Source organism: Ictidomys tridecemlineatus, chromosome 3, assembly GCF_052094955.1.
Source record: "Ictidomys tridecemlineatus isolate mIctTri1 chromosome 3, mIctTri1.hap1, whole genome shotgun sequence".
Classification (NCBI taxonomy): Eukaryota; Metazoa; Chordata; class Mammalia; order Rodentia; family Sciuridae; genus Ictidomys; species Ictidomys tridecemlineatus.
This window is the reverse complement of record NC_135479.1, coordinates 5,394,201-5,421,563: the sequence shown is the minus strand read 5'-3', so window position 1 is coordinate 5,421,563 and position 27,363 is coordinate 5,394,201. Positions and strand designations below refer to the sequence as shown.

General features: G+C 38.2%; 1 protein-coding gene across 3 annotated transcripts; it reads right to left on the bottom strand.

Moving 5' to 3' along the window:
* Positions 1 to 84: 84 nt before the first annotated feature.
* On the bottom strand, positions 85 to 27,266 carry Acox1 (acyl-CoA oxidase 1). 3 transcript variants are annotated; one of them, XM_005332582.4, is made up of 14 exons: positions 27,130 to 27,266; positions 26,531 to 26,690; positions 19,643 to 19,803; positions 11,269 to 11,376; positions 9,225 to 9,344; positions 8,970 to 9,085; positions 8,373 to 8,542; positions 6,649 to 6,811; positions 5,903 to 6,093; positions 5,489 to 5,668; positions 5,258 to 5,363; positions 4,999 to 5,142; positions 4,686 to 4,892; positions 85 to 4,174 (listed from the first exon to the last, which is right to left on the bottom strand). In XM_005332582.4, exons 1-14 carry the CDS (start codon positions 27,236 to 27,238, stop codon positions 4,124 to 4,126), a joined length of 1,986 nt encoding a protein of 661 aa, XP_005332639.2. In that variant the 5' UTR covers positions 27,239 to 27,266; the 3' UTR covers positions 85 to 4,123. The 3 variants fall into 3 exon arrangements, with proteins under 3 accessions (XP_005332639.2, XP_005332638.2, XP_077897774.1); XM_005332581.5 differs by lacking the exon at positions 19,643 to 19,803 and adding an exon at positions 13,324 to 13,484; XM_078041648.1 differs by lacking the exons at positions 26,531 to 26,690; positions 27,130 to 27,266 and adding an exon at positions 13,324 to 13,484 and having other exon boundaries at positions 19,643 to 19,770.
* Positions 27,267 to 27,363: the final 97 nt, after the last annotated feature.

Below are 27,363 nucleotides of genomic sequence, written 5' to 3'. Positions count from 1 at the left end.
GCTTGAAGGGAAGTGACTGTGGCTTTCCTGTTCATTGATCAAAGTTGCGCAGCCAGAGTGAAACCCAACAAAAAAGACAAAAACTTTTTGTCTGTGCTTTTTATTAAGGGTTATTCAGTTTCACAAAGCAAAATAGGAGTAGTGGTTTGGCTTACTCTCAGATCAAGCAATACTGGAGGGTCACTGCTATCCCATGATTCCCACTCCCACCCCCACAGGATGGTCAAGCCAGGGTTGAGTACGAATTCCAGCTAAATGCAGATTAAGTAGGAACCAAGATTAAACCAGTCATTTAGTTGAATCCATAGCTACTGGAAATTAGTCAACAGTCTGAATATTATGTTAACCACACATGTGCTACCTATAAATCATCTTATGAAACAGTCAACAGTATTGTACCAAAACTTTTTTTTTTAACTGAGAATTCTTGAAATTACTCCTAATTGTCCTTACAGTCCCAAGACAATCAATGGCTCACTTAAATTTAAGGCAAAACAAGGGATGATGCAGTAGCTCAGTGGTGGAGCACTTGTTCAACATGTGTGAGGTCCTGGGTTTCATCCCTAGCACTAGAAAAAAAATTAGACAAAACATCCTGAATCTTGGGATCTGCAATCAGTAAGTGGTTTGTAACCCTAAAGCAAAACTCATTATATATTCATACTATCTATCATAGATCACATGACTAGGCACTGAAAAATTTTGTGTGGACAATTGTAAAATTTTTCAATTTTAATTTAATGAAGTAATTTAATTAGAGTAATTTGTTTTAATCATATAAGAACTCAGTACTGAATGCTAGCTGATTTTCAACTCCATCATTTCATGAAAACCATCAAAACTTATCTAAAAAGAATCAACAAGTCTTGGTCTCAGGCTCAATTTCCAAGCATAGTTACTGCTTGAAGACAATCTGTAATTCCAGGTATACCCTCCACATATATAAAAGTTGACTGGTGTTACAGACCATGTGCAACTAATTCACTTCCTTCCTAATAAGATGGGTGGGAAGAACTCAGAAAAAGGGGGGGGGGGAGAAACTGAGCAGCAATTGTCCAAAGACTTACTGATCCCAGAGAATTCCAGGATGATGGAAAGTTGTATTTCTCCAAAGCATTATAATGAAGAATTAAGACCTAACATGTTAGCTTTAGGAACTATAAAATGCCTGCAGATATGTGGAACCTGAAATCATATGAACATAATTAATATCATAATTAAGCAAATGTCCTTAAGATTAAAGGCCACAAAGGCTTGGGACCAACTTTTTTTTTTTTTTTTTTTTTTTAAGTATGGAACACTTCACAAGTTTGTGTTGTCCTTGCATAGGGGCCATACTAACTTATATAGTTCCAATTTTAGTATATGTGATGCCAAAGCAAGGACTCAACTGTGCTTGGAGGTCACTAATGTCCAAACATTGAAATACCTTGGCATTCATCTATTGGGGCAATAAATGAGGAAGAAGTTCAATTTCCATTCATTTAAAATAACAAATATCTAGTTAGCGTCAAAATTTCATTTTTAAAAAAGGTTTAGTATTATCTAGTAGAAAAATCTCATTAATAATATTCATTTACATCTGCTACTTGTTCAGTCATTGTTCCTTTCTTGCTTATTCTTAGCGTTACCAGGACCTTACAAACCTACATTTAAAATTTCTTCATAAGTTAAACATATTTGTAAGGCATGCTTTTCCTCAATAGTACAAATCAGAGATTTTACTACATTTTTAATCTTTGATTACATTGCACAAAGTTCAAGACAAAAACATTCCAATATTAAGAAAAATACTAGTATCAAATGTCATATTTAGTTTTAAAATAAAACTCAAGATGCTGAATGAAGATGACTTTGTGGGCCCACAGTCTCTGAAATCTGCTAAGACTGATCCCAGCTCTATGTAGCTGGATTAGGTGGGTCAGTTCAGATACCATAAAATGCTGCCTATAAATGTTCACCTGTGAATACAGCATTTTAACACTAATTCTGAAATTAACTCCTTTTTTGTGTTTGCTAGGAATTGAACCTAGGGCCTTGCACATGCTAAGCAAGTGCCTCCACTGAGCTATATCCCCAGCCCTTTTCATTTTATTATTTTTAAAAATATTTTTTTAAAACTTAGCAAGACAGGAACTTGCTAAGTTTCTCGGGCAAATGAACCTGCAATTCTCCTGCCTCAGCCTCCCCAGTAGCTGGAATTATAGGAATGCAACATGCCTGGCAATTCTACATTTAACAGGTTAATATGGAGTCATATAATTCATTTCTTAATTTTCCAGAATCTGAATTGTCAATATACAGCCAATGAGTGACAGTGCAACTCTTCAATCGTAATACTATTATCAGTTCTCAGAGAGAAAAAATTAAGGCTGTGTCAATAGACAGTATTTCTGTTGTAACCTAAAAGTCTCACTCATATTACCAGCTCCCGTGGGACAAATTTTATGTCAGGTTCATAGAAGGAAATTGTTTCCATTGAATTTATTATCAGAAACTGTCCTAGAAACTTTTTCATGAGTAAGGGACCACAAAAAGCCTTTTTTTTTTTAAAAAAAAAAAAAAGATTAAGTGGTTGGCACAGTGCCCATGCCTATAATCCCAGTTACTTGGGAGGCTGAGGTAGGAGGTTTCAAGTGAGGCCAACCTCAGCAATTTAGCAAGATACTGCCTAAAAATAAAATAAAAATGAAAAGAGCTGGGAATGTAGCTCAGTGTAGAGAGCCCCTGTGTTCAATACCCAGTATTGAAAAAAGAAAAGAAAAAAAAAAAATCAAGTGATATTTTTTAACATTGATTTAAAAAAAAATTTCATTAAAAGGTATATGTTTAACCTTTAAATACAGAATGATTGTGCAAATTAGATTTCAACTGGAAGAACAATTTAGCAACTCATATAAAGCTCCTTGAAACATACAACAAAACCAGATAATAGGAAACAATCTATGGAATTTTCATTTACTCTTTAGTCGTTTCAATTATATTTTCTAAACAAAAATCAGAACACATGGTTTGTATCAAAGGGTTTTTCTGGGTATAAGTGGTGACCTAAGTGAAATTTTCATTTATTTTTCTAATGCCAAACACTTAGTAGTCTCCAAGTATTTTAATGGCTTATGCCTAGAAGACAGAACACAAAATCTGGATTGTCCCAGGAAATCTAGTTAATAAGGTCACCAAAACTATAGCAGTGCCACAGCTGCATGCAGATTCTGCCTATATGTACTCTACTAAGGAATGTTTTCCTCCCTTCTTCAGTACCTCTTTCAGAGGAATGCAAGAGGAAGGGAGGGAGGGAGAAGATGAACACACTGATTGAGGCCCCAGCAATGCCCAAATGTCATATATAGAAATAACTTTGCTATCTATTCCTTCCCAAGAAGCTGAGGACAAAAAAGAGTCATAGTCCTAGAATGATAGTTAGAAATCCCTACAGTGGTGATGAATTCTTAACTAGTAAGACAAAGGGCCTGCAGAGGGCCTCTCTCAAAGAGGCCTCTTGGAAATGCTAATGTGGGTCAGAAGGGAGCAACACATCAGCAAAGGATAGAAGCACACAGGAAATGTGCCAAGCACACATTCACTCACATTAGGTTTCCTATTATTCCTTTCCCCATCCCACTTCTTCAGTCCTACTTTTTAGCCAGTCCTAGTAGGAGCAACAGGTCATCTAGCAGGAAAGCTTGGAAGGATTCTGCCCCACTTAAAAAGTACTTTTGCTTAAACACACTTAAATAGCCCATGATTCCAGTGATTAGCAATTAAAATTCAAAAAATAATTAAGTACTTAGTAGATAAATTCTAATTATCAAAAGTCATGACCTAATGGGGATCAGCAGCATTACAAATGGAAGTCACACTGCCATTTCTTTAGTTTTTTCTGAATGCTTGAGAAGTCTCTTTCAGTGTTAATTGCACTTAGAACGCATCCTTTTTTCAATTTAATCTCTGAAATCTGTTCATTATTTTCTTCATTTATAAAAAGAGAAAAAGGGCCAATTTATCATTCGTTCTACAGCTATATGAATGTGATAAAGATTCTGCACAGATGTGTGCCTTGGGTAGGAGAGAGAGATGCACACAGCTGCTTTCTGGAGCCACCGTAACTTGTCCTTCTCACACTTCAGAGCTTGGACTGCAGTGGCTTCAGGTGCTTGTAGTAAGATTCATGGACCTGTAGAGAAAGGAGAGGGGAGAAATATTGTTACAACCTTGCCATATTGCCATGTAAATAGCCTACTTTTAATGAGAAGTTATCTGGGCTTCATTTGGATTCAGATTCAAATTAGGAAGAAAAAAAAAAACCTGAGTCAAATTGAGCAGATATGGACTCGGAAGGCCAAGACAGAAGGATTGTAAGTTCTTGGCAATTTAGCAAGATTCTGTCTCAAAATAAAGTGTTCAATTAGTTATTAAATATTCAAGGAAATTAAAACTCTGTTTATTGTGGGAGTAAACCAGTTCCTTTCTGAATCTGTTGCTCAAATAAAGTGGCCACAGTGCTTTTGGGCTTTCCAGAGGCCTTTTCTACCTCATACTGAAAAAAAGAACTTCAGTGGGCTGGGAGTGTGTCTCAGTGACCTAGTGCTTGCCTTGCTAGTATGCATGAGACCCTGGGTTCCATCTCTAGCCCTACAAAAAAATAAATGAAGAACTTCAGAAGGCAGAAAGAATGTGTTTCTTACCTCTGTTTGGTTCAGTGGGGATTTCTTGGCCCACTCAAACAAGTTTTCATACACATTCCCATCGTAACGGCCAAGAACAGAGCCCAGCGTCACATCCTTAAAATCAAATGCATCAACCAAAGCAACAGCATTGGGGCGAATTATAGTGAGCAACTCCATTATACGCTGATTCACTTGGGTAATCTGAGACCCTGTCATGATGTTCCCCTAAAGTAAACCAAAATAAATACATAAAAATATGTATGTAGACAGAGGTTTATATACAAAAAACTATAATAGATAATAATTATTTGTCTACTTAAAGAATTCTTACCTGAAGGAAATCCCCTGCCTTCTGACTTATTCCATACAGACAATACAAAAGACATAGGTTCCTTAAAACAGCTTGGATGGATTTATCTTGAATTTTGAGGAGTTTTTCAGAAAAGAGCTTAACTACCACATAGTGGCAATGTGCCTAGATAAAAAAGAAAACAGTGTGTGGGGACCTTGGGGAAGACCCCAATACACAGCAACCAGGCCTATAAAGAAAAGTGGGGTGGGCAGAGGGAGGGGAGAGAACTACTACTGACCTCACTTGCTCGAACAAGGTCAACAGAAGTTAGGTTCCATGCTACCTCCTTGCTTTTCCTGTGACTCATTTCATTTCGAAGATTTTTTGCAGCAATGTCCACTAGTCTATTAAGGAAATGAAGGAAAAGTGGAGAGCTGAGGAAATGATCCACAGTACTCATGCCTTCTCTAATCTACCCTGCCCAGAAGACCCCACAGCTGGGTCTTTGAGCTTCCAAGGGTGAGCTCACCTGGCTGCACGAAGCTTGTATGCTTCTGTCAGGCTGTCTGGACTGTTGATATCCACCACAGTTGGCCAGACTGCCACTTGCTGTGGCTGGATGCGCTGACTGGGCAGGTCATTCAAATAGGACACCATGCCACACACCAGCTCTCCTGAGTGCACGTGGTCATAGCTTTTCATCAAGAACCTATAATCACCAGTACATGTACTTTTAGTAACCCCACTCCTGAAACAGACTGCACCACGTGACAGGTATTTCAGACCTGCTAGACTGACCACAGATAAAAACAGTGAGTCAAGACAGGTGCCAAACTATGTCTTTTGCAAACAAATATACACGCACATGCATGAGAAAGCATGGCAACAGGAACCCATGGAAAGGACTCAAACCAATAGGAGACATCGTGAATTCAGTTCTCACCTGGCTGTCTGTAGCATCATGACAGTGTTTTCTCCTTCGAAGGTACAGGCTGGGGTGAAAGTGACATAAATATTTGGAATACCACTGCTATGAGAATAGCCATGACCACCACAAGCCATCCGACACTCTTCAATAGCAGCGTTTGCCGTCCAGGTGGTGAAAGCTTTAAGCCCAGCAGTGAGGGCATGAAGCTGGGGGACAAGCACAGTCCGTAAGAACACCTATGGTGCTCAGTGTCTGTGTTCCAATGAGATAACACACACCTTTCTCTAACCCATCAGCTGCTCTCCAAATTAAGTGAAGCAGCAGTCAGCTGACCAGCCTGAATTAATAACACTCTCACACTCACTTCTGAACATTTGACTTAGCAAAAGTCACCCCTTTTTATGTTCCCTTGACTGACAAATGACCACTGTGGTTCAATACTTATGATACTTAAAAACAAAACCCAAAAAGTTAAAATCATCTTTGTATCTGACCCACTTTCAATCAGTTAAAGTACCAAGAATACGTCATTCTTTTCAGAAAATACCCGTGTAGTTTCTTCTGGACATTTCCCAACAGGCAAATGTGAAACAGAGGCTGGGGATATAGCTCAGTTGGTAGAGTGCTTGCCTTGCATGTACAAGGCCCTGGGTTCAATCTCCAGCACCAAGAAACAAACAAACAAACAAATAAACACAGTTGTTTTAAAAAAAAATGTGAAATGGAAGGGCACCCACTAGTAAATGAGACTCAACATGTACCTCAGGCAGCTCACTCAGATCTCCCTGGCCGATGCCCTCGTTAATCCGATGGTAGGTTTCCTTCATGTATGCGCCTACAAACTGGAAGGCATAGGCAGTGGCCAGAAGTGGAAAGAGTTTATACTGCTGGGTTTGAAAATCCAAAATCTGTGGTTCTGGTTCACTAAATTACATAGACAAAGAAAAAAAGTAATAAATAAATGCTTAATCAGAAATTGCCATGTGCTAGGTTCTGGTCTAAGCACTCTTGAATCACTTATTTATCCTCATAAAGACCCTGCAAAATAGCTGTCATTATCTTCATTTTACACTTAAGAAACAGGTTAAGAATCAGAAGTCACACAGCTAATGAGTGGCAGATCCTCAACTTAAATCTAGTTTCTTTGGTTCTGTAGACCATGCCCTTAGCTTCTTTTCTGTACCACCACAGGTGGACAAAATCTTATAAGTGCAAAAGTCCCATCCATCCTAGTCTTTTCAGTATGACTAAGGAAACCACGCTTCTTGGGCAACAAACAAAACCAAAGCTAAATAACCTCATAAAAGGAACGGGATGCCAACAAGGTCCAGCATTCCATATGGTGAATCAGCTATTTTGACCACAATCTTGGAGAAGACCAAATACATAGAGATAAATATTCTGAAGTGTTAAGAATTAATAAAGGTCTGCTCTCTCTTTTTAAAATTTTCTTATATCTTTATTTTGTTATTTATTTTTATGTGGTGCTGAGGATCGAACCCAGGGCCTCACATGTGCAAGGCAAGCGCTCTACCACTGTGCCACAACCCCAGCCCCAAGGTCTGCTCTTATTGGCCTTTTTTTTTTTTTTTTTGTACTGAGGAACGAACTCAAGGGCAGTTGACCACTGAGCCATATCCCCAGCCCTTTTTAGTATTTTATTTAGAGACAGGGTCTCACTGAGTTGCTTAGAGTCTCACTGAGTTGCTGAGGCTGGCTTTGAATTCATGAACCTCCTGCCTTAGCATCCTGAGCTACTGAGATTATAGGCATGTGCCACCACACCCAGCTCTCATTGGACTCTTTCTGAAGCCCTGGGGTTCAAACCCAGGGTCTCATACATGCTGGGCAAGTGCTCTACCACTGAGCTATACTCTCCAGCTTCAGTTTCTTTATTCTTAAGGGAATCAAGTTTAATGCTACTTCCATTATATACAACTTGTAACCATTATCAGTAATGGTTACATTACTTACTTTCATACTGATTTCAGTGTTTTGAACATGTCCTTTATAATACTTCAAATAACATCATTTCTATTTACTTGGAAGGCTAAAAAATAATAAGGCGGGCTCAAGATATAGTTCAGTGGTAAAATCTGGCTTAAAATGCTTGACACCTTGGGTCAGATACCCAGCCCTAAGGTGGGGGGCAGCAGTAAGATGGTTATTCTCATCTTTCCTCTCAAAACAAGGTAGTCTAGATACTAAGTAAAAGGCCTAGTACACTGCCACTCTATATTTTTGTTGTTGTTGTTTGTATTGGGGACTGAGTCCAAGGTCTCATGCAGGGTCTTACTAAGTTGCCCAGGCTGGCCTTAAACTTGCAATCCTCCTGCCTCAGCCTCCTGTGTAATTGCGAATATAGCTATGGGCCATTGTGCCCAGCCACCCTAGCTAATTTTTCACAGCTAATGAATCTTCTCTACTCATATTTAATTCTGATATCTCAATATCAGTACTACACCATCTCAGATGCTATCCTCACCCTGGCTTGATTTCAGACTGATGCCTCACAGCGCTGTAGCGGATGGCAATGGTGCAGGCCTTGGACAGAGACCGAGCTGCTTCTCCCACAAGGAAGGACCTGACGAACACCATGGTCCCATAGGTCAGCTTGTCACTCAGAGGTTTCACATATGTGCCATCAGGTTTCACCTGGAAGAACAATATGGAACTGATGCTTCCTTCTGTGAGCCCAGTGGTAGTTTAATGGTTCTCCAAGTGACGTTCCTGGAACAGCAGCATCAGCAATGACCAAGAAACTTGTCTGAAATAGTACACCTCAGTGCCTACACTGACTCACTAAACCAGAAATTCTGGGGGTAAGGCCTGCGTTTTAACCAGTCCTCTGGATCATTCTAAAGCATGTAAAAGTTTGAGAACCAGAGTTTAAAAACTAGGTTATGTTCTTCACCCCTGTCAACTGCTCCTGATTTCACTGCCTCAATAAAAGAAGCATCAAAAATAAAAACATCATCACCTTATAAAAACATATTATTCTAGCCCATGGTTACCAATGGTTATCAGTAGCCATTAGACCCCCATCTGGGCATCCTGGGCCCTGTTTTCTAGCTAAATATACCTGGGCATATTTCATCAGCATATTTTCTCTGGGAATACGATAGTTGTCCATCTTTAGGTAGCCATTGTCCATCTCTTCATAACCAAATTTGGGGCCAATGTCTCCAACAGTAATACCTACAGCAGATGACAGAAAGACATGAGATTCTTGAATCCCTAATGCAACTTCCTGCCTCCTGTTTAGTTGTGCCTACCCTTTTTGCAAGGCAAGTGCTCAGTTTAATTTTCACCTTGACATCCAATGAACATTCCTTACCTGGCAAGGGCTTGTGGGTCCCAATTTCACGAATAGGTACGATGAAGGCATGTAATCCATAGCACTTCCCCTGAGTGAAGAGTTGGGCAAGAACTATAGCATGATTTGAAGTCTTCCCGACTGCAATATCAAAGAGAACAGGAGACAGTGAGCAGGCAGATGCTCTTATATTTTTAAAAGGTACAAACAGAAGAGTGGACAACAGTGTGTTAAATTAACATAAGCCAGAGCAAGTTGTCTAGACAGCCCCCATTTTTAAAAATATTTTTTAGTTGTTGATGGACTTTTATTTTATTTATTTGTATGTGCTGCTGAGGATCAAACTCAGTGCCTCACACATGCTAGGCAAGTGCCCCAGCCTTAGACAGCCTTTTTAAAGACAGTCTTCCAACTAGTTTTCAGAAAGAAGTCACTTAAGTTCAGTTATTAAAATTTATTAAATTTTGGCAAAGCAATTCTTCATTTAAAAACAGCTTTATGGGGGCTAGGGATGTGGCTCAAGCGGTAGTGTACTCGCTTGGCATGCGTGCAGCCTAGGTTCGGTCCTCAGCACCACATACAAACAAAGATGTTGTGTCCGCCGAAAACTAAAAAATAAATATTAAAAAAAAAAAAAATCCTCTCTCTCTTAAAAAAAATAAATAAATAAAAACAGCTTTATGGGGCTGGGGACATGGCTCAAGCGGTAGCACGCTCACCTGGCATGCGTAGGGCACTGGGTTTGATCCTCAGCACCACATAAAAATAAAATAAAGATGTTGTGTCCACCGAAAAAATAAATATTAAAAAATTCTCTCTCTAAAAAAAAATTAAAACAAAAATAAAAACAGCTTTATTCTACTTATTTCTCACGTATTTACATAAAGAAAATTTTAGGATAACCATCATAATGTTAATTTAAATTACTTCTTTTCTGGGTTTGTAGCTCAGTGGTAGAGGGCTTGCTTAGCACACATGAGATGCTGGGTTCAATCCTCAGTACCACATGATAAACTAAAGGGTATTGTGTCTATTTATAACTACAAATGTAAAATTAATTAATTAATTAATTCTAAAATTAAATAAAAGTTTCAGTTCCCTAGTTACCCTTATTTCAACTGCCCAAAACCTGTATGTGGTAGGTGGCTACCACACCGAGAAGCGGAGATTTTAAAAAAAACCCTCCCACCACTGTACAATCTCCTGTGGGGTAGGGTGGCCTCTGGCTAGCACTTCCAGAGATAATATTCATTCTTTTGCATTCTAGTTTTTTTCATATCAAAATATAATGTCACATAGTAAAAATAATGTGAATAATAAAATCCTTCAACCATTGATGCCATCTGACCTATACATCCCAAGACAATAATTTAGAATGAAAAATACTAAAAACAGCTAAGGGGCTGAAGCAGGAGGATCCCAAGTTTAAAGCCAACCTCAACAACTTAGCAAGACCCTGTTTCAAAATTTAAAGAAATAAAAAGAACTGGGGATGTGGCTTCATGGTAAAGCATCCCTCAGTTCAACTTCCAGTACTTAAAAAAATAAAAAAATAAAAAAAAATATATGTATAATAAAAATTTTAAAAATACTCAAATGTTTGGTAAGATAATGTTATGTTACTTTATTTATTTTTTAATATTTTTTTTTAGTTGTAGCTGGACATTAGTTTCATGTTTTACGTAAAGATACGATATATATATTTATTTATTTTTATATGGTGCTGAGGATTGAACCCAGGGCCTCACATGAGCTAGGTGAGCACTCTACTGCTGAGCTACAACCCCAGCCCAATATTAAGTTACTTTAAATGATGATGATGGAAAGTATTGTAATATGTGGGAACATTTGATGAAAAACTAAGAAAAATAGCATAATAGTCATTTCTGTGCTAAGATGTATAAATATATATAATATGTAACACGAAAGGAAGTTATGAATAGTTTAAAGACTTAAATTTTTTTTCTGCATTTCAAAATTATATTCTCACGTAAGGTCTACATTGCACATATAATCTCAATACAAATCTTCAAAATATCCAATAAATGCTAAAAAATTCACTTACGCCCACCAGGCCACCACTTAATGGAGGTCACCGTAGGACTGTTGAGAATGAACTCTTGGGTTTTGGGGTCATACGTGGCAGTGGTTTCCAAGCCTCGAAGATGAGTTCCTATGGAAATAAATTACATTTCCTTTGGATAAACATGTGTAAAAATAGTGGTGCAGGGTAAAACTTCTTGCCCAGTTCATAGCTCTAGTATCTCAGAGAAAAGCAAACCCTAACAACACTATATTTGTAAGATGAGTACAAATGGTTGATAATTAATTTCCCTTTCTATCAGACAGTTTTCCATAGGCTGAAAAGGTATATATCATGCATGTTCCATTTTTACATCTGATTTAGTTAATCTGTAACATTTCTTTAGACCAACCAAAAGAAAATGCAAAGGAAGCTTGGAATTATATTTTCCTAAGATTGTAATGTATGATCCTACCAGGGAAGGTTACTGTCCTTTTAAATCCATCTCTGAGTTTCAATTGTGCAAATTTCCACGATGTGTACTGTGTTTACCACACCACTTCAACATCCTGGAGCTACTTATTACTGAAAATGAGATAATAAGTGACAGGAACAGACTTTAGCTAAAGTTTTTTTTTTTGTAAATTGATAATCTATTTCAGAATAATTGCTAGGATGGAAAATAAGAACTTAAAAAGGTATAGTCATTGAAGAAAAAGGCCTTAAAGAGACTTTTAAAATCCTAGCTGGGTCACAAGTACGACAGGGGAAGGGTTCTTAGTTTCATGTTTTACTAAAGATACGATGGGAACTTGTGTTTTAAAGTCTAATACAAATATGCTAAAATTGTGGACTGGGGATATAGCTTAGTTGATAGAGTGCTTGCCTCACATGCACAAGACCCTGGGTTCGATCCCCAGTACCACCAAAAAAAAAAAAAAGCTAAAATTCTTGAAAAGAACCATAGAAAAATGTCCCTGGTGACACTCTAATTAAACTCTACTAAGCAAATTCGGAGGACCTTCTACCAAACTACTTGGATAATGCCAGATCTCACTGAATGCTTAAACTATAAAATATTTCAAAATTTTCAAGTAACAGAAATGGCTAGTTTACGTGCAATTAAGTCTTCCCCTGTAGGGGAATCAAGAACCCAGGCACTTATATTCCTTTCACCAAAGAAACTTTAACAGAAAAAAACAAAAATATACTAAACAGAACATATAAAGACAAAATGTTTTCAAATGCACAAGGTACTAAATTATTTTGCTGTGCCTCTTATAAAATCCTGTAAACTACTATTCAGCACTGAGTAGTAAAAGGCAACTTTACAGAATTAAGGAATTAAGAGGCAATACAGTAGGTTTCCTGAAATCTCAGAGCAGAAAAAAAGTAGGAAGAACTAAATAAATGGCAAAAGAGACACCAATTCAGAACAAATAAGAGGAACAGCTACTACCTTTAGCCCCATTTAGGTTCATGAAGCAGGGCAGATGAGGGTGGAAAATAAAGAAAGGTGCTATATACCAAGTCTGAAGCCAACAGCCTGAAAGTACGGCTTATCTTTTAATTTTTCTGGTCAAGCCACCTTCAGAACTTTTCTGGATTTACTGAATCAAAATATAAATAACTTCAAGGCATAAAATGTTGCAAATTTTCATTATACTAAGCTACTCATTTCCCTCATGCAAGCCAAAGAACATACATACATTTAAATATGTACTTCTGGGATCTGCAAAGGTACATTAGGGTATCAGCAGTAATCAGACAGTAACAAAGAAAATACATGGGTTCAAATTCTATGTGTAGATTCTATACAACATGAATGAACTTGAAAAATCATTTGGTAAATAAGGCTTAATTTGTCATTCTTGACCTTTTGAATGGGAACCATAAAAAAATTAATCAGAAAATCACTATGATAACATCACTTTCTTTAATTTCCATGACCAAATCAAACCTGGACTCTGCAGAAGGAGCTCTTTTAAATAGCTCATAGTTGGCTGATGTGCCATTCCTAACAGGAGATGGGCACTCCATACCTGCCCAGCTAGCAGGAGCCCACCCCACCCAGAAGGTAGACTGAACACACTGTACCATGACCCATCTCTGTCTGGGCATAAGTGCCAGTGATCTCCAAATTCCAGGCAGGCATGAAGAAACGCTCCTGCTGTTCCGCAGTGGCCTGGTGAAGCAAGGTGGGTAGGAACATGCCCAAGTGAAGATCCAAAGGCTCAGGTCGCCCTCGGTGCACAAAGCTTCGGAGAAATACCAAGGACGGGCATTTGAAAGAAGCATCATCAGGTGTGAAAGAACCATCAATTTGAACAGATAGAGTGAGGGAAGGAGGGGAAAAAAAAAAAACCTTGGGTGAGTATGAATTAATCATGTGCACTTCACAAGGATGGGAGCACTGCTGCTTTCTGTATTACTTCACAACTCGCAGGCAATCACCACCTTTCTTAAGTTGGCAAGGAGTATAGTAGGGACAGATGCCAATCCCCAAGTCCATGCTGCACAAAGCCACATGTACAAGGTACCACTCCAGTCCAGCAATTAAATCAAAGTTAACAAAAAATTTGAAAAGGTTGTATGGAATGGAGAATTTAAGTAGAATGAGACTACTCTGATGGAAGAGAAACAGGAGAAAACTGCAATTCCTTCAGAGTAACAATATGATTCCTCCCCACTCAAGTTTTTCCTAGATGCAATTTTAATAATGCTTCTAGGTTGGGATATTTTGGCCAACCTGAAATACAAATTAATACAAAAATTGACAGTGCTCTTCATCCCAATAATTTCAATAATCAAAAAGACATGCAATTTCTAGTGCAGACTACAATAATCACAAATTACAGGTCCATGCATAACAAGCGTTCCATTATGATTATTCAGGAATTATCACCAATGATTATAAACATCTTGGTTTTAGTCTTAAATCACTTCTGTGGTCATTTTGTTCCACTTAAAAGTTTGTGTCTCAGATTTCTTTCTAAGATTAGGAACAGTTCTATATGCCTCTGTGTGCTTCAAGTCACTAGCATTCTGTTTCATCTCCAGCTCCCAATTAATCAACTATATATTGTAGCTATTATTCTACTTAATTATCTTAGAAATGAGCTTATACAATGTTTCAGGTTTTAAATTTCTCAGTTTGTTCTAAGGTAAGTAGGAAAATAATGAGGTCCCATTGCTCAGACAAAGCCTGATCAATGACTTGCAATCAAGTAGATGGGCTTTTAGCTAACCAACCACATAAAAATCAAAGAATGTGTGGCACACACCAATAAATATCCTAGCGACGTGGGAGGGTGAGGCAGGAGGACTGTAAGTTTGAGGCAAGCCTCAGCAACTTAGGTGAGACTCTGTCTCAAAAAATAAAAAAAGCCTGGATATAGCTCAGTGCTAAAGCATCCCTGGGTTCAATCCCCAGTATGGGAGAAGGGCTATAAGTTGGGTGAGAGGAAAATCAATTGAATTCTTATCTATTAGGATCATTCATATGAAACCCCAAAAAAGAGAAAAATATTTTGTATAAAAGTAACAAAATATTGAAATTTTATTAAGCAACTTAGCTCCTTCCACTGGCACTGAAACCTGGGAGCAGCCTTTCAGTATTGTCATGGGAGGCTATTTTGTGTTACTAGAAATCAGTGATTCTTGGTGAAGGCAAGGCCACAAGGGAGCCCTCATCAGACTCAAGGGGTGCACCTGTGTGGTGTGCTATGGAGTAACACTGAGCACCGAGGGCCACCATGGAATACATGTAAGGCAGCGGGTACAACTACTACAATCAGAAACTGAAGAACACTTTTGATTAAAAAATGTTTCTCATTAAAATATGATTCAGAAGTAGATAAAATTTAGAAATGCTACAAGGAGAAAGTGATGGGTTTTTTGACTCAAACCAAGTATTTGTTGTAAAAAGTTGATTTGGTATGATGATTACATATTTCTCTTAACTAATTTATCATAAAATTAAAAAACACCAGCTGAGGTTGGTGGTGCATCGCTGTAATCCCAGCTATTTAAGAAGCTAAAGCAGGAGAATAACAAGTCCAAGGCCAGTGTGGGCAACTTATATCGAGACACTGTCTCAAAACAAAATTTTAAAAGAGTTGGAAGGGAGTATAGCTCAGTGGTACAGTGCTCATGCATGAAGTGTGGATTCAATCTCCAATAATACAAGAAATGAGAAAACAAAAAACAACAAAGTACCATGATTATACTGAGAGAAGCACTAGAGTCAGTTCTTTTTACACCGTATACCAAACTGCCTTTCCAGGTCTCTCCTACAAGCTACCAGGATGAAAACCAATACTAAGAGGAAAATAGCTTAATACACGAAAAAAATAAAAATAGCATCTCTATGGATAGCATGATTATAATTCTGAAATCAACAAAAACAACAAAATACAGCAAATAATTAACTGAGAAAATCTTTAAGGCTACAAACAGAGTGGAAAAAAAAATCTACTGAATTCTTATTCATTAGGTTCATTCATATGGAAATGAATGAAAAGAGAAAGACAATTTATATAAAATAACAAAATACAGGTTGTGGCTCAGCAGTAGAGTGCCTGGCATGTATGAGGCACTGGGTTCGATCCTCAGCACTCCCATAAAAATAAATAAATAATTAAATAAATGAAGGTAGTGTGTTCAACTACAACTAATAAAAAAATTTTTTTAAATAACAAAATATGGAAATTTGTTAAGCAACTTAACTCAGGATATTATAAGATTTATATTTAAGAAAAAAAACAATACTTGCCAGGTGCAGTAGCACACACCTGTAATCCCAGTGGCTTGGAAGACTGAGGCAGGAGATCGTAAGTTCAAAGCCAGTCTCAGCAATTTAGCAAGGCCCTAACAAATTAGTGAGAATCTGTTTCAAAATAAAAAATAAAAAGGGCTGGAGATATGGCTCAGTGATTAAGTGCACCTGTGTTCAATGTCCAGTACCAAACAACAACAACAAAAGACCAAATAAATGTTATTTCTTTTTTACTCAAACATGTATTTTGAGGTAAAAATAGGAGCCTTATCCTATCAGATTTAAAACTATATTAAAAAACAGCAATGAGGGCTGGGATTGTGGCTCAGTGGTAGAACGGGTGGGACCAGGGTTCAACCCTCAGCACCACATAAAAATAAATATTGTGTCCATCTATAACTAAAAAATTTTTAAAAAGAAGTTGCTAAAGATATGGTAAATCAGGCTGGGGTTGTAGCTCAGAGGTAGAGCACTTGCCTACCATGCATGAGGCACTGGGTTTGATCCTCAGCATCACATAAGTAAAATAAAGACACTGTGTCCACCTACAACTAAAAAACAAATATTTAAAAAAATATATACTGTACATTGTTCTGTTGTTTTAGGAAAAGTCTCAAACTATGCATGCAATAAAAACTAGAAAATGTTCATTCCCTTCAAAGCAGTAATTCATTTCTGAGAAAGATATTCCAAAGATAAAACTCCAAAGAATACTGTTTTGCATGTGTGGTGCTGGCAATCAAACCCAGGCACTCTACCACTGAATTATATCCCCAGCATAGAATATAGATCTTTATAAAGTTTATATTATTATCAATAATGGTGGGGAAATTGGAATGACCTAAATACCCAGAGGAAAAAATCTCATAGAATCAACAAAAAGAGAATCATTTGGGAAAAAGAGAACAGAAGAGTTATCTAGCATGTGGAGAGAAAGTAGTGAAAAGGCAAGGAAAGAGTAGTGACTTACAAAAATCAAGTTCACTACTGGTCTTTACTTTCAAAGGAAAAAAGGTGCTTTATTTAATATTTAAGTATCAATAAGCCAGGCATGATGACATGCACCTGTAATCTCAGCTACTCAGGAGGATTAAGAAGGATTGCAAGCTAGAGGCCAATTTAGCAAGACAACTTAGGCAACCTAGCAAGACCCTATCCCCAAATGAAATTAAAAGAGCTGGGGATGTACCTCAGTGTCAGTGCTTGCCTACCAGGTACAAGGCCCTGAATTCAATCCCCCCAATACCATGGGGGAAAAAAAAAAAAAGTCATGAAAAAAGTATTAACAGGGCTGGGGACGTGGCTCAAGCGGTAGCGCGCTCGCCTGGCATTCCTGCGGCCCGGGTTCCATCCTCAGCACCACATACAAACAAAGATGTTGTGTCCGCTGAGAACTAAAGAATAAATATTAAAATTCTCTCTCTCTTTAAAAGAAAAGAAAAGAAGGCAAAAAGAATCCCCATGAAGAGATCAATGAAGAACTAATATACCAGTAGAATGAATCAGACATTATTACCCTTCGTGCATATATGACATGAGGCGTAATTCTATACCATGCAGAACCAGAAGAATGATGTTATATTCCATTTATGTCAAAATGCATCCTACAATCATGTATAACTAATTAGAACAAATAAAAAATTTATATATATATATATATAATTTTTTTTTTTTTTTAAAAAACATACTACCCACTTGTGGTCTAAAGATATATGTGTGGTCAGAATGGTAATGCTGGACCAACTTCCACAGGCCGTCCCTTCAATCCCAGAACCCCAGGTAAGACAGCCCCCTTGGTTCTGGCCTCAGCCTTTAATTAAGACTCACAATCCCACAGAACAAGTGTGTTCGAGTTTTCTGGCATGTTTTTAGAAGAGGGAGGACATGCTGTGGGAGAAGAGATAAAGTGGTAATGAAGTCTTTCTGCAGGTAACTAGACTGCCACCTCCCTGATGCTGACAAACTTTTTATTGCTTGCTTGTTTTTGGTAGTGGGGATTGAGCCCAGGGTACACTTCCTCAACCTCCAAGACACAGGTGTGAACCACCATGCTAGGCTTACCTACTCTATATGAGGTAATACTGTCCTGTGATACAAATTAACCAACAAAGTAACTGGTTTACTTAGAAAAGAATAGAAGTCGGGGCAGAAGTCAACATAAAACATCAATATAAATTAATAACATCCCAGCAAGAAACAAAACTTAATCTCACAACACTATTCTAAAGTAAACTACAGAGATTAATACAAAATCTGTTTAAACATAAGAAAATACTTATTTGGAAGCAATATAGGAAAGAAAATGTAGCAAATGTAAATAGAACAACATAGAATCTTAGCCCAATTTCTGTTCTCAAATCAGTGAAGTTCAAGTCTTCATTTCTTTCTCCCTCTCTTTGAAATTTAGGGCAAATACACATTTGCAATGCACTTTGTAGAGGCAGAAGTAGTAAACCAATTAGAGAAAGAGAGACCCATTAGCCTCAGGATATTTCACATCTTATGTCACTTATGAAGGATGCTATTAAGTCAATTAAATGCTAAAGTGATATATATGAAAACAAAAAAAGGGTTTGTACCACAAAGCTACTTCAAGATTACAAGCATTCATGCATGCACGGACACACACACACACTCTCTCTCTCTCTCTCTCTTTCTCTCTCTCTCTCAGAGAGAGGAAGACTGTATAAAGAATGTTATCTTTCTTTCCTCAGGAAATCTTTGATTCTAATTTCAGGATTGGTATCCTGACATCAACGTCTTGAGTGTTTAGTAAGGAGCTTGTAATGTGAACAGAATCTGCAGTCCCCATGGAGGTATTCTGATAACTAACACTTTCCTTAAACCAATTCATAAATCAAAGAGTAGCCAATTAAAAATTAAACACAAAGTTAAGTTTTCCTGATTCTTACAGCCCTTCCACCTTCCCTTCCATTTTCACAGTGAGATGAGACTGAGCAGGCTCAAATTCAAAACACTCAAACCTGCCAATGGCTTTATCTATGAAATGAACCTATTTCATATTAAGATGACTACTTTTCAGATTACTGAAAGTAGTCAGGCATTTAGGAACAATTTAAGAATTACTGGCAATACAGGGTCCACAGATATGTATGGAAAAATATTTGTAAAGACTGTTGAAGTCAGATAAAGAGAACTATGCAATTTTTCTCCTAACTACAGGGTTGCTACTGATCAACGGAAGAGTAAGACGTTTACCTGCCATCACCCTATATCCATTAAAATCCACATCTAATTTTCTTAAAGCAGAGAGACATATTCCAAATATTACTAACCCTCTGAAGAATTTCCAAAGTTTTTAATAAATGCACCAACATAACAGTGTGCTTTGATACCTTTAAACCACAGCTTTCCAAACTGCTTAGCACTTGTTCACAGGACAATGATAAAAGGTTTTAAGAAATAACACTGAAGGATGTAAACAGGCCAGAGTTTTGGGCCAACTTAGGGGAAAATAAATAACCTAGGAGAAAAAGAGAAGCCAAATTTTTAAGTAACAATTTAAAAATAAAATCCAAAACATCTAGCAGCAGAAAAAAATTAAAATAAAATGGCAGGAGTCACTTTTAAGTGAAGTCCTGAGGTGGATTACCCGCGGACCCTCAGATGTGGACTAACCGTGACCCATTTCCGTCTGGGCGTAGGTGCCAATTATCTGGAGTCCTTTAGATGAGTGCAGCCATTTCTCTTGCTGAGCAGTGGTGCCCTGATTCAGCAAGGTAGGAATAAACATGGAGTAATTGAGGCCCACAGGTTCCACAAAATTGACCAATTGTAGTCTACAGGAGAGAAAAGAAAAGGATCTCAGCCTTACTCTAGAAACTGCATCCCTATCAACCAATCCTAACAACCTTATCCCTTAGGATGAAAGTCAGGAAAACTGAAATCCCTTTCTTATTAAATTAAATGTCAATTTTACTATTTTATTACCTAAAAAGTCAACATAAGGAACTGGTGGTATCTCTCTCTCCCTCTGATAATTTCAGGGTCATAATTCTGGTGCTAGGGATTGAAGCTAGGGCCTCACTATGCTAAGCAAAGACTTAACAAGAGCCACACACACACCCAGACCCCAGAATTCCTTTTTAAATTCTACACTAAATCCCAAACAATTGGTTTTGTTGGTGTTATTCGATGGTTTGATGGGTTGAACTTTTTTTTTTTTAGTTTTATTTGTTTTTGCATTACTTTCAGGTTTTACTAGTTTGTTTTGAACATCAAAAGAAACTCCATAGAACACTGATTTGCAGAACTGTTAACAAAAGATCTTAAGAATAATTTAAACTATCTTTCCCAAAATGATCTAAGCAAATATACCAGAGAGTAAATGTATATTCCAGAACAGAATTAAAGATGTCTAAAAGTCCCCAGGGTTCATGGATGGGTAATAGGTCATGTGTACAGGTTAAAAACTTACCCAAAGGCCAATGAATATTACCCCAGATTAAGGGAACTTTACATCACACTGAATTCAGCCCTCATCTATCTTCTCATAATACAAATCCATGAAATAGTCAAAATACAAATTACACATACTAGTATGTTTTGGTTATGATGTCTTGTAGATTTTCTAGGGGTGTATTTTGTACTTTGACACATCCTAAGAGCTTAAAATACAAAATACATATTATCTTACTGATCTTCATGTGTTCTCAATGAATGACTAGGAGGGCAGTATATCTCAGCCTGTCCAGGAACAGAGTATGAACAAGGCATCAAAGAGTAAGCTGCCGGTCCACTCTAGGGAAGCCCTGAAGCCATCCTACTTCCTTAACAGAAGCAACCGCAAACACAAAATACCCTCTTATTTTTCTATTTTCTAAGTAAATACTGTTCAAATTATCTGATTGTTTTCTATATTATTCAAATCATAAACCAATTAGAAATCAACCACTCTCTGGATAGATGCTCTTAGATATTATTATTATTATTATTATTACTACTACTTTTAGGTACTGGCAATTAAACCCTAGAGTGCTCTGCTGCTGAGTCACATACCCATTCCTTATATTTTGAGGCAGGGTCTCACTAAGATGCTAGGGCCTTGCTAAGTTGCTGAGGCTGCAATTTTCCTGCCTCAGCCTCCCAAGTCACTGGGATTACAAAAATGTGCTACCTCACCTGACTAGATACTAATACTTCTATTTAACCAGTGATCTGTTATAATTCTTACAGATCCCACTAGAAGGAATGTACCCAAAGTTGTGTAAAAGTGAATAGAGGTTGCTGGTTAGCATCAGTAAAAAATGTTTTCTCTGCATCAATGGTTTCAGTCATAAGCTTAGGGTAGAAAATCACATTTCAGGAATGCTAGGGATAAACACTGCCAAATATCCAAGAAATGACTGGCTAGCCAACGTCTTAATAGGCAAATAGAGAAACAAACAACAACAAAGCCTTTTAGCCCAAACATTGGAGGAAAATAGGAGGATGAGGATTAAGAACAGGGAAGTTTATTTCTAAGTACTCTAGTTAAGCAGCAGTTTACCCCTTTATTACGCAAGTTCCATAATGCGGACAATATACCACATCTCAAGCATTCTACCTCTAAAACCAACCAGTAATTATACCCTTCCCATTTCCTTTCATAAATATATAAAGAAACAATCATATAGAATGTCTGAGAAATAAAAGCAGTAGCTGGACATGGTGGTACATGCCTGAGATTCTACCTACTTAGGAAGCCAGTACAGGATTACAACAAATTCAAAGTCAACCTGAACAACCTACTAAGCCCAGCTTAAAATAAAATTTAAAAAGTGCAGGGGATGTAGCTTAATGGTAGAATACATGCTTAGCACTTGAAAGGTCCTGGGTTCCTTCCCAATACCACAAGAAAAAAAGAGAGAAGAGCCAGGCACCCATGGCACACATCTGTAATCCCAGCAACTAGGGAAGCCAGCCTCAGCACTTAGCAAGACCTCGTCTCAAAATTTAAAAAAATAGGGCTGGGGCTATAGCTCAGTTGGTAGAGTGCTTGCCTTGCATGCACAAGGCCCTGGGCTAGATCCCCAGCACCCCCTCAAAAAAAAAAATTAAATAAAAAGATTGGGGATGTGGCTCAGTGGTAAAATGTCTCTGAATTAAATCCTCAGCTCCAAAAAAAAAGGAAAGAGAAGACAAAAAAGTGGCATGGTAATTTGGGTAAAACTATTAAGGCACTCACATTCCATGAGAGAACCAAAAAGGCCAAATAATTTAGTAAAGTACTCTGAAAATGATACTAACGGGGGCTGGGGTGGTGGCTCAGCGATAGAGTGCTTGCCTAGGGCGTGTGAGGTCCTGGGTTCGATCCTCAGCACCACATAAAAATAAATAAATAATGGGCTGGGGATGTGGCTCAAGCGGTAGCGCGCTCGCCTGCCTTGCGTGCGGCCCAGGTTCGATCCTCAGCACCACATACCAACAAAGATGTTGTGTCTGCCGAGAACTAAAAAATAAATATTAAAAATTCTCTCTCTCTCTCTCTCTCTCTCTCTCTCTCTCTCCTCTCTCACTCTCTCTTTAAAAAAATAAATAAATAAATACATAAATAAATAAAATAAAGATATTATTTAATAAAGATAAAGGTAAATAAATTAATAAAGATAAATAAAATAAAGATACAACTAAAAATATATTAAAAAATTTAAAAATGACATTAATGCAAAATAATTCGAGAAAATAAAAAATACGGGATACAAAATAAAACTGAAATATTTTCATTCTTAATAAATATGTTTTTGTGGGCTGGGGATGTGGCTCAAGCGGTAGCGCGCTCGCCTGGCATGCATGCGGCCCGGGTTCGATCCTCAGCACCACATACCAACAAAGATGTTGTGTCCACCGAGAACTAAAAAATATTAAAAATTCTCTCTCTCTCTCTCCCCCCCCTCTTTCACTCTCTCTTAAAAATAAATAAATAAATAAATAAATAAATAAATATGTTTTTGTTTCTAGGCATTTAAATTTCAACTCAAGGGCCGGGGATGTGGCTCAAGCGGTAGAGCGCTCGCCTGGCATGCGTGCGGCCCGGGTTCGATCCTCAGCACCACATACAAACAACAATGTTGTGTCCGCCAAAAACTGAAAAAATAAATATTAAAATCCCCCTCTCTCTCTCTAAAAAATAAAATAAAATAAAATAAAATTCAACTCAAGAACAAAATGTGGGGCTGGGGATATAGCATAGTGGTAGAGCTCTTGCCCAGCATGCACAGGGCCCTGAGTCCCATCTCCAGCACAATAGAAAAAAAAAGGGGGTGGGGCTAGGGAATATTAGAGCACCCCTGAGTTCAATTCTCAGTACTGAAAAACAACTTAAAAACTGAGTGTGTTAAATGATGTTTAATTCCATCTGACAATGGTTTTTAAGGAGCCAGCTTTAATTAATTCTTTATTTTTATTTCTGGGGTGCTAGGGTGAACTCAGGCCTTCACAGATGCTGAGCACCCACAGCCACGGGAAACCAGCTTTGAAAACCTAGGAAGGTTAACAAAAAACTGATCCTCATTAGATAACTCTTAAGAATATTTTACAGTTTTCTTTTCATAGCAAACAGCATAAAGACAAAGTTACAGGAAAGATTAGCAAAACATTTCTCCAAGCAGCAAAGCCTAGAGGAAATAGTTCTTTGTTGAAATTGGAAAATCTTAAAGTATTTTACCAATATTAAGTCAGTTTCAAAATAGGCTCTTTAAGTTTTATTTTGTGATAAGAGAAATGGATGTAAATGAGACAAATAAGTGCCCCAAGTCCCCAGAAATATTACTGTATTTCATTAATTCTAGTGCCCTCCCCCTCATTTTAGCATTTAAGAAATCCAATATATCTCACAACTAATGGTATGTCATAGTTAACTGGCAACATGGACAGAACGCCCTTATTTTGTTTTTATGTGGTGCTAAGGATCAAACCCAGTGTTTCACACATACTAGGCAAGCACTTTGCCACTGAGCTACACAGCCCCCACTCACATTTTTTTTAGTGGCAAACCAAAACATTGGTCACAACTGTTGAGTTTATCATATTGATTGGATTATATGCTCTGGCTTATTTGATCTCAGGCAGTAACTGCCAAAACTAATTTCCAATCTAATTAAGATCTCCCTGTCATAGCCTAGGGACACTAGGAGGATACCAAAGGGTTGTTAAAGTTGATACTTTAATAATTCAATTCAGGTGAAAAGTGATACACAAAAAAAGCTGACTGGAGTCCACAGGCTCTTTAGCCAACACAAAAACTTTATTCTAGTTCCTGTAACTTCACTTATGTTTGGTTACACACCACAAACTACCAAGTTATAATGTACACCAATTCTGAAAGTGGCTGCATCAACCACTTAAAAAACTAAACTACCCCAAATTTCTATTCTTTTTTGGTTCTGGCGATTGAACCCAGGAGCATTTTACCACTGAACTCCATTTCCTGCCCTTTTTATTTTGAGACAGAGTCTGAGAGTGGCCTCAAACTAGTTAGTCCTCCTGCCTCAGTCTCTTGAGCCTCTGGGATTATAGGCATGAGCTGGGATTACAGAGGTGCACAATCTTAACTAATTTTTAAAAGTTTACAAACTCAACTCAGGTCATTTGGTAACAATTTAGAATTTACTCTCCCTCAATATCCTCACAGCCATGAGTCACAAACCTCAGAAACAAAAATGAATAACTGGCAATTGGTGAATACTCCAATTTGTGTTACCAGAAATAAAAAATTTTGAAAAACAAATTGAATGGAGTTCTGAGCAAAGTGTTAAGGGCCAGAGTAGGTGATTTCATCTTCATAATAACTAAGCCAAGTTGAAAATTGATGCTAAATGCCTTAGAGAAAGTAGTATAGGGGAGCATTACTACACAAAGGTAGAACTTGTAACATGTTTCATATATCTTCATGTTTTTATATATAATCCTTTTTTTTAATTAGTTATACATGACAGAATGCATTTTGATATATCATATATAGCAGGGTGTAACTTCTCATTCTTCTGGTTATACATGATGTAGAATCCCACTGATCATATAGTTATATATGTACATAGGATAATTATGTCTTGATTCATTCTACTATCATTCATTCCCCCATAACTCCTCCTCTCCCCTCATCCCATTATGAAATCTAAAGTAATTGTATTCTTCCTTACCCCCACTCCATTATGAATCAGCATCTGCATATCAGAGAAAATGTTAGGATTTTGGTTTTGGGGGGTGGTATATCTTCATTCTTGAAAATACAACATTCACAATATTTAACTTACTTATTTATTTTTTGGTACCAGGGACTGAACCGAGGGGTACTTAACTACTAAGCTGCACCCCCAGGTATTATTTTATTTTGAGACAAGGTTTCACTAAGCTACTTATGGCCTCGCTAAATTATGGAGGCTGGCTTTGAACTTGCAATCCTCCTGCCTCAGTCTCCCAAGTCACTGGGATTACAGGTATGCACCACTGCACTCAGATTTTTCACTTATTTTTATGCAGTGTTGTGGATTGAACCCAGGGTCTTGTGCATATGCTAGGCAAGCCTCTACCATGAGCTACACTCCCAGCCCCAAATTTAATCTTTACTGATGAAAATATTGGAGTTCCTCTAAAACACAGAAACTTAAAAAAGAAGATGTTCAGAAATAAATGAGACATGTAAGAGATGCTATAGACCAAAACAATCTGATACTGGAGTGTTAATTTAGGTTAAGCCCCAAACTCCATATTTCTTTTTTTTTTTAAATATATTTTTTAGTTGTAGATGGACACAATCTTTATTTTAATTTATTTATTTTTACGTGGTGCTGAGGATGAAACCCAGGACCTCATGCATGCAAGGCAAGTGCTCTACCTCTGAGCTACAACCCCAGCCCCATATTTCTTTATCTAATTAAAAAACCAAAGCAAGTGCAATGAAAACAGGTGGTCTGAGAAAAAGATAGACTCTCCTCTAGCACTGGGACCAAGGCAGATTTTTCTGCACAAGACAACCATTTAAACCTGTCACTAGATTCAACAATGCTAGGTTCTTAGAATACTTCAAATTCACTCTGAGGTTAGACTAATGTTCTTCTTCCATCCTCATAGTTCCCATTATTTTAAACTCAAGAACTACACTATCTTATAAAAATAAAATGCTATTAAAAATAAAATACTTCCAACATTTGGTTTCGCAACTGAAAACCTTTCCAAACTCAGAAATTTAGTAGGTCTCCTTCTTAGAAAGAGCAACCTCTTCCTGCATTTAAATCACTCCAAATTGAGGTGCTAGTGAAAGAATTTGAAAAATAAAAGATTCTTGAGATTGAATTCTTGAGAATGAAAACTCTCTTTTTATTACCAGCATTCTACAAACATGTCATCTCACTAAAAAGCTTAGATACAAAAGTAACCTCATTATTTTCCACAGGTTCAACTTTCAATAGGCACGAAACTATGCCTGTGTGGGCCTTCACATGCCAAGTGCGATGATAAAAGGCTTAAAGAGTCCGCAGCTGTCAAGTCTGGGCTAACAGTTCTTGCCCTGTGCTAAGGTATACCTACTTTTTAAACCACATGATTTCGTCAGGATCTGCGATGCCAAACTCCCTCAGCTTCTTCACCATGCTAGCACTCTTCTTGACAGCCACCTCGTAACGCTGGCTGCGAGTGAGGAAGTTATAGTCTTCATGCTGGAAGTCTGGGTCGTTCATGATCAGGTTCTCTACAAGGGAGTTAAAGGACATCAAGAGGAAGATAGACATTTCTTCCCCAAGCCCCGCCCCCGGTACAGGGGATTGAACCCAAGGTCGGTCTGACACTGAGCAGCACCACGGCCCTTTTTAAAAGAAAAAATTGAGGCCGGGTCTTGCTAAATTGCTGAGGCTGCCCTCGAACTTGCGATCCTCCTGCCTGAGCCTCCCGGGTAGCTGGGATTACAGGCGTGCGCCACCGCGCCCCCAGCGAAATCCCCCCTCCTTCATGGACTGCAGGTCTGAATCGCAAGCACAGCTCGGGAAGGGCGAGACCCCCAACCCCTGTCACGGGCCGTCCCTCCAAGTGGGAGTCTCGGCTCTCCCGAAGCCCCTCAGCGCCACCGACTCCTCTTCGAGGGGGTCTCAGCCTTGCTTGCGAGAGAACGGAGGCCGGCCCGCCGCCCTCACCGATCTCTCGACGGCGCCGGGTTTTCTCGGGGCTGCCGTCCAGGATGTGTGTGATCAGCTCGGGGTTGAAGGTGGCGGCGGCCCGCTCCCTGCGCAGGTCCGGGTTCATGGTGTCGGCCGGTGTCGGAGACGAGGCAGGAGTGGTGCTGGCAGAAGCGACAGTGTCCGCAGCTCTAGCGCCGGCTGGGCTCTAAGAGCAGTCCCAGGACGTCGCGAGTCCCCGCCCCGCTGGCC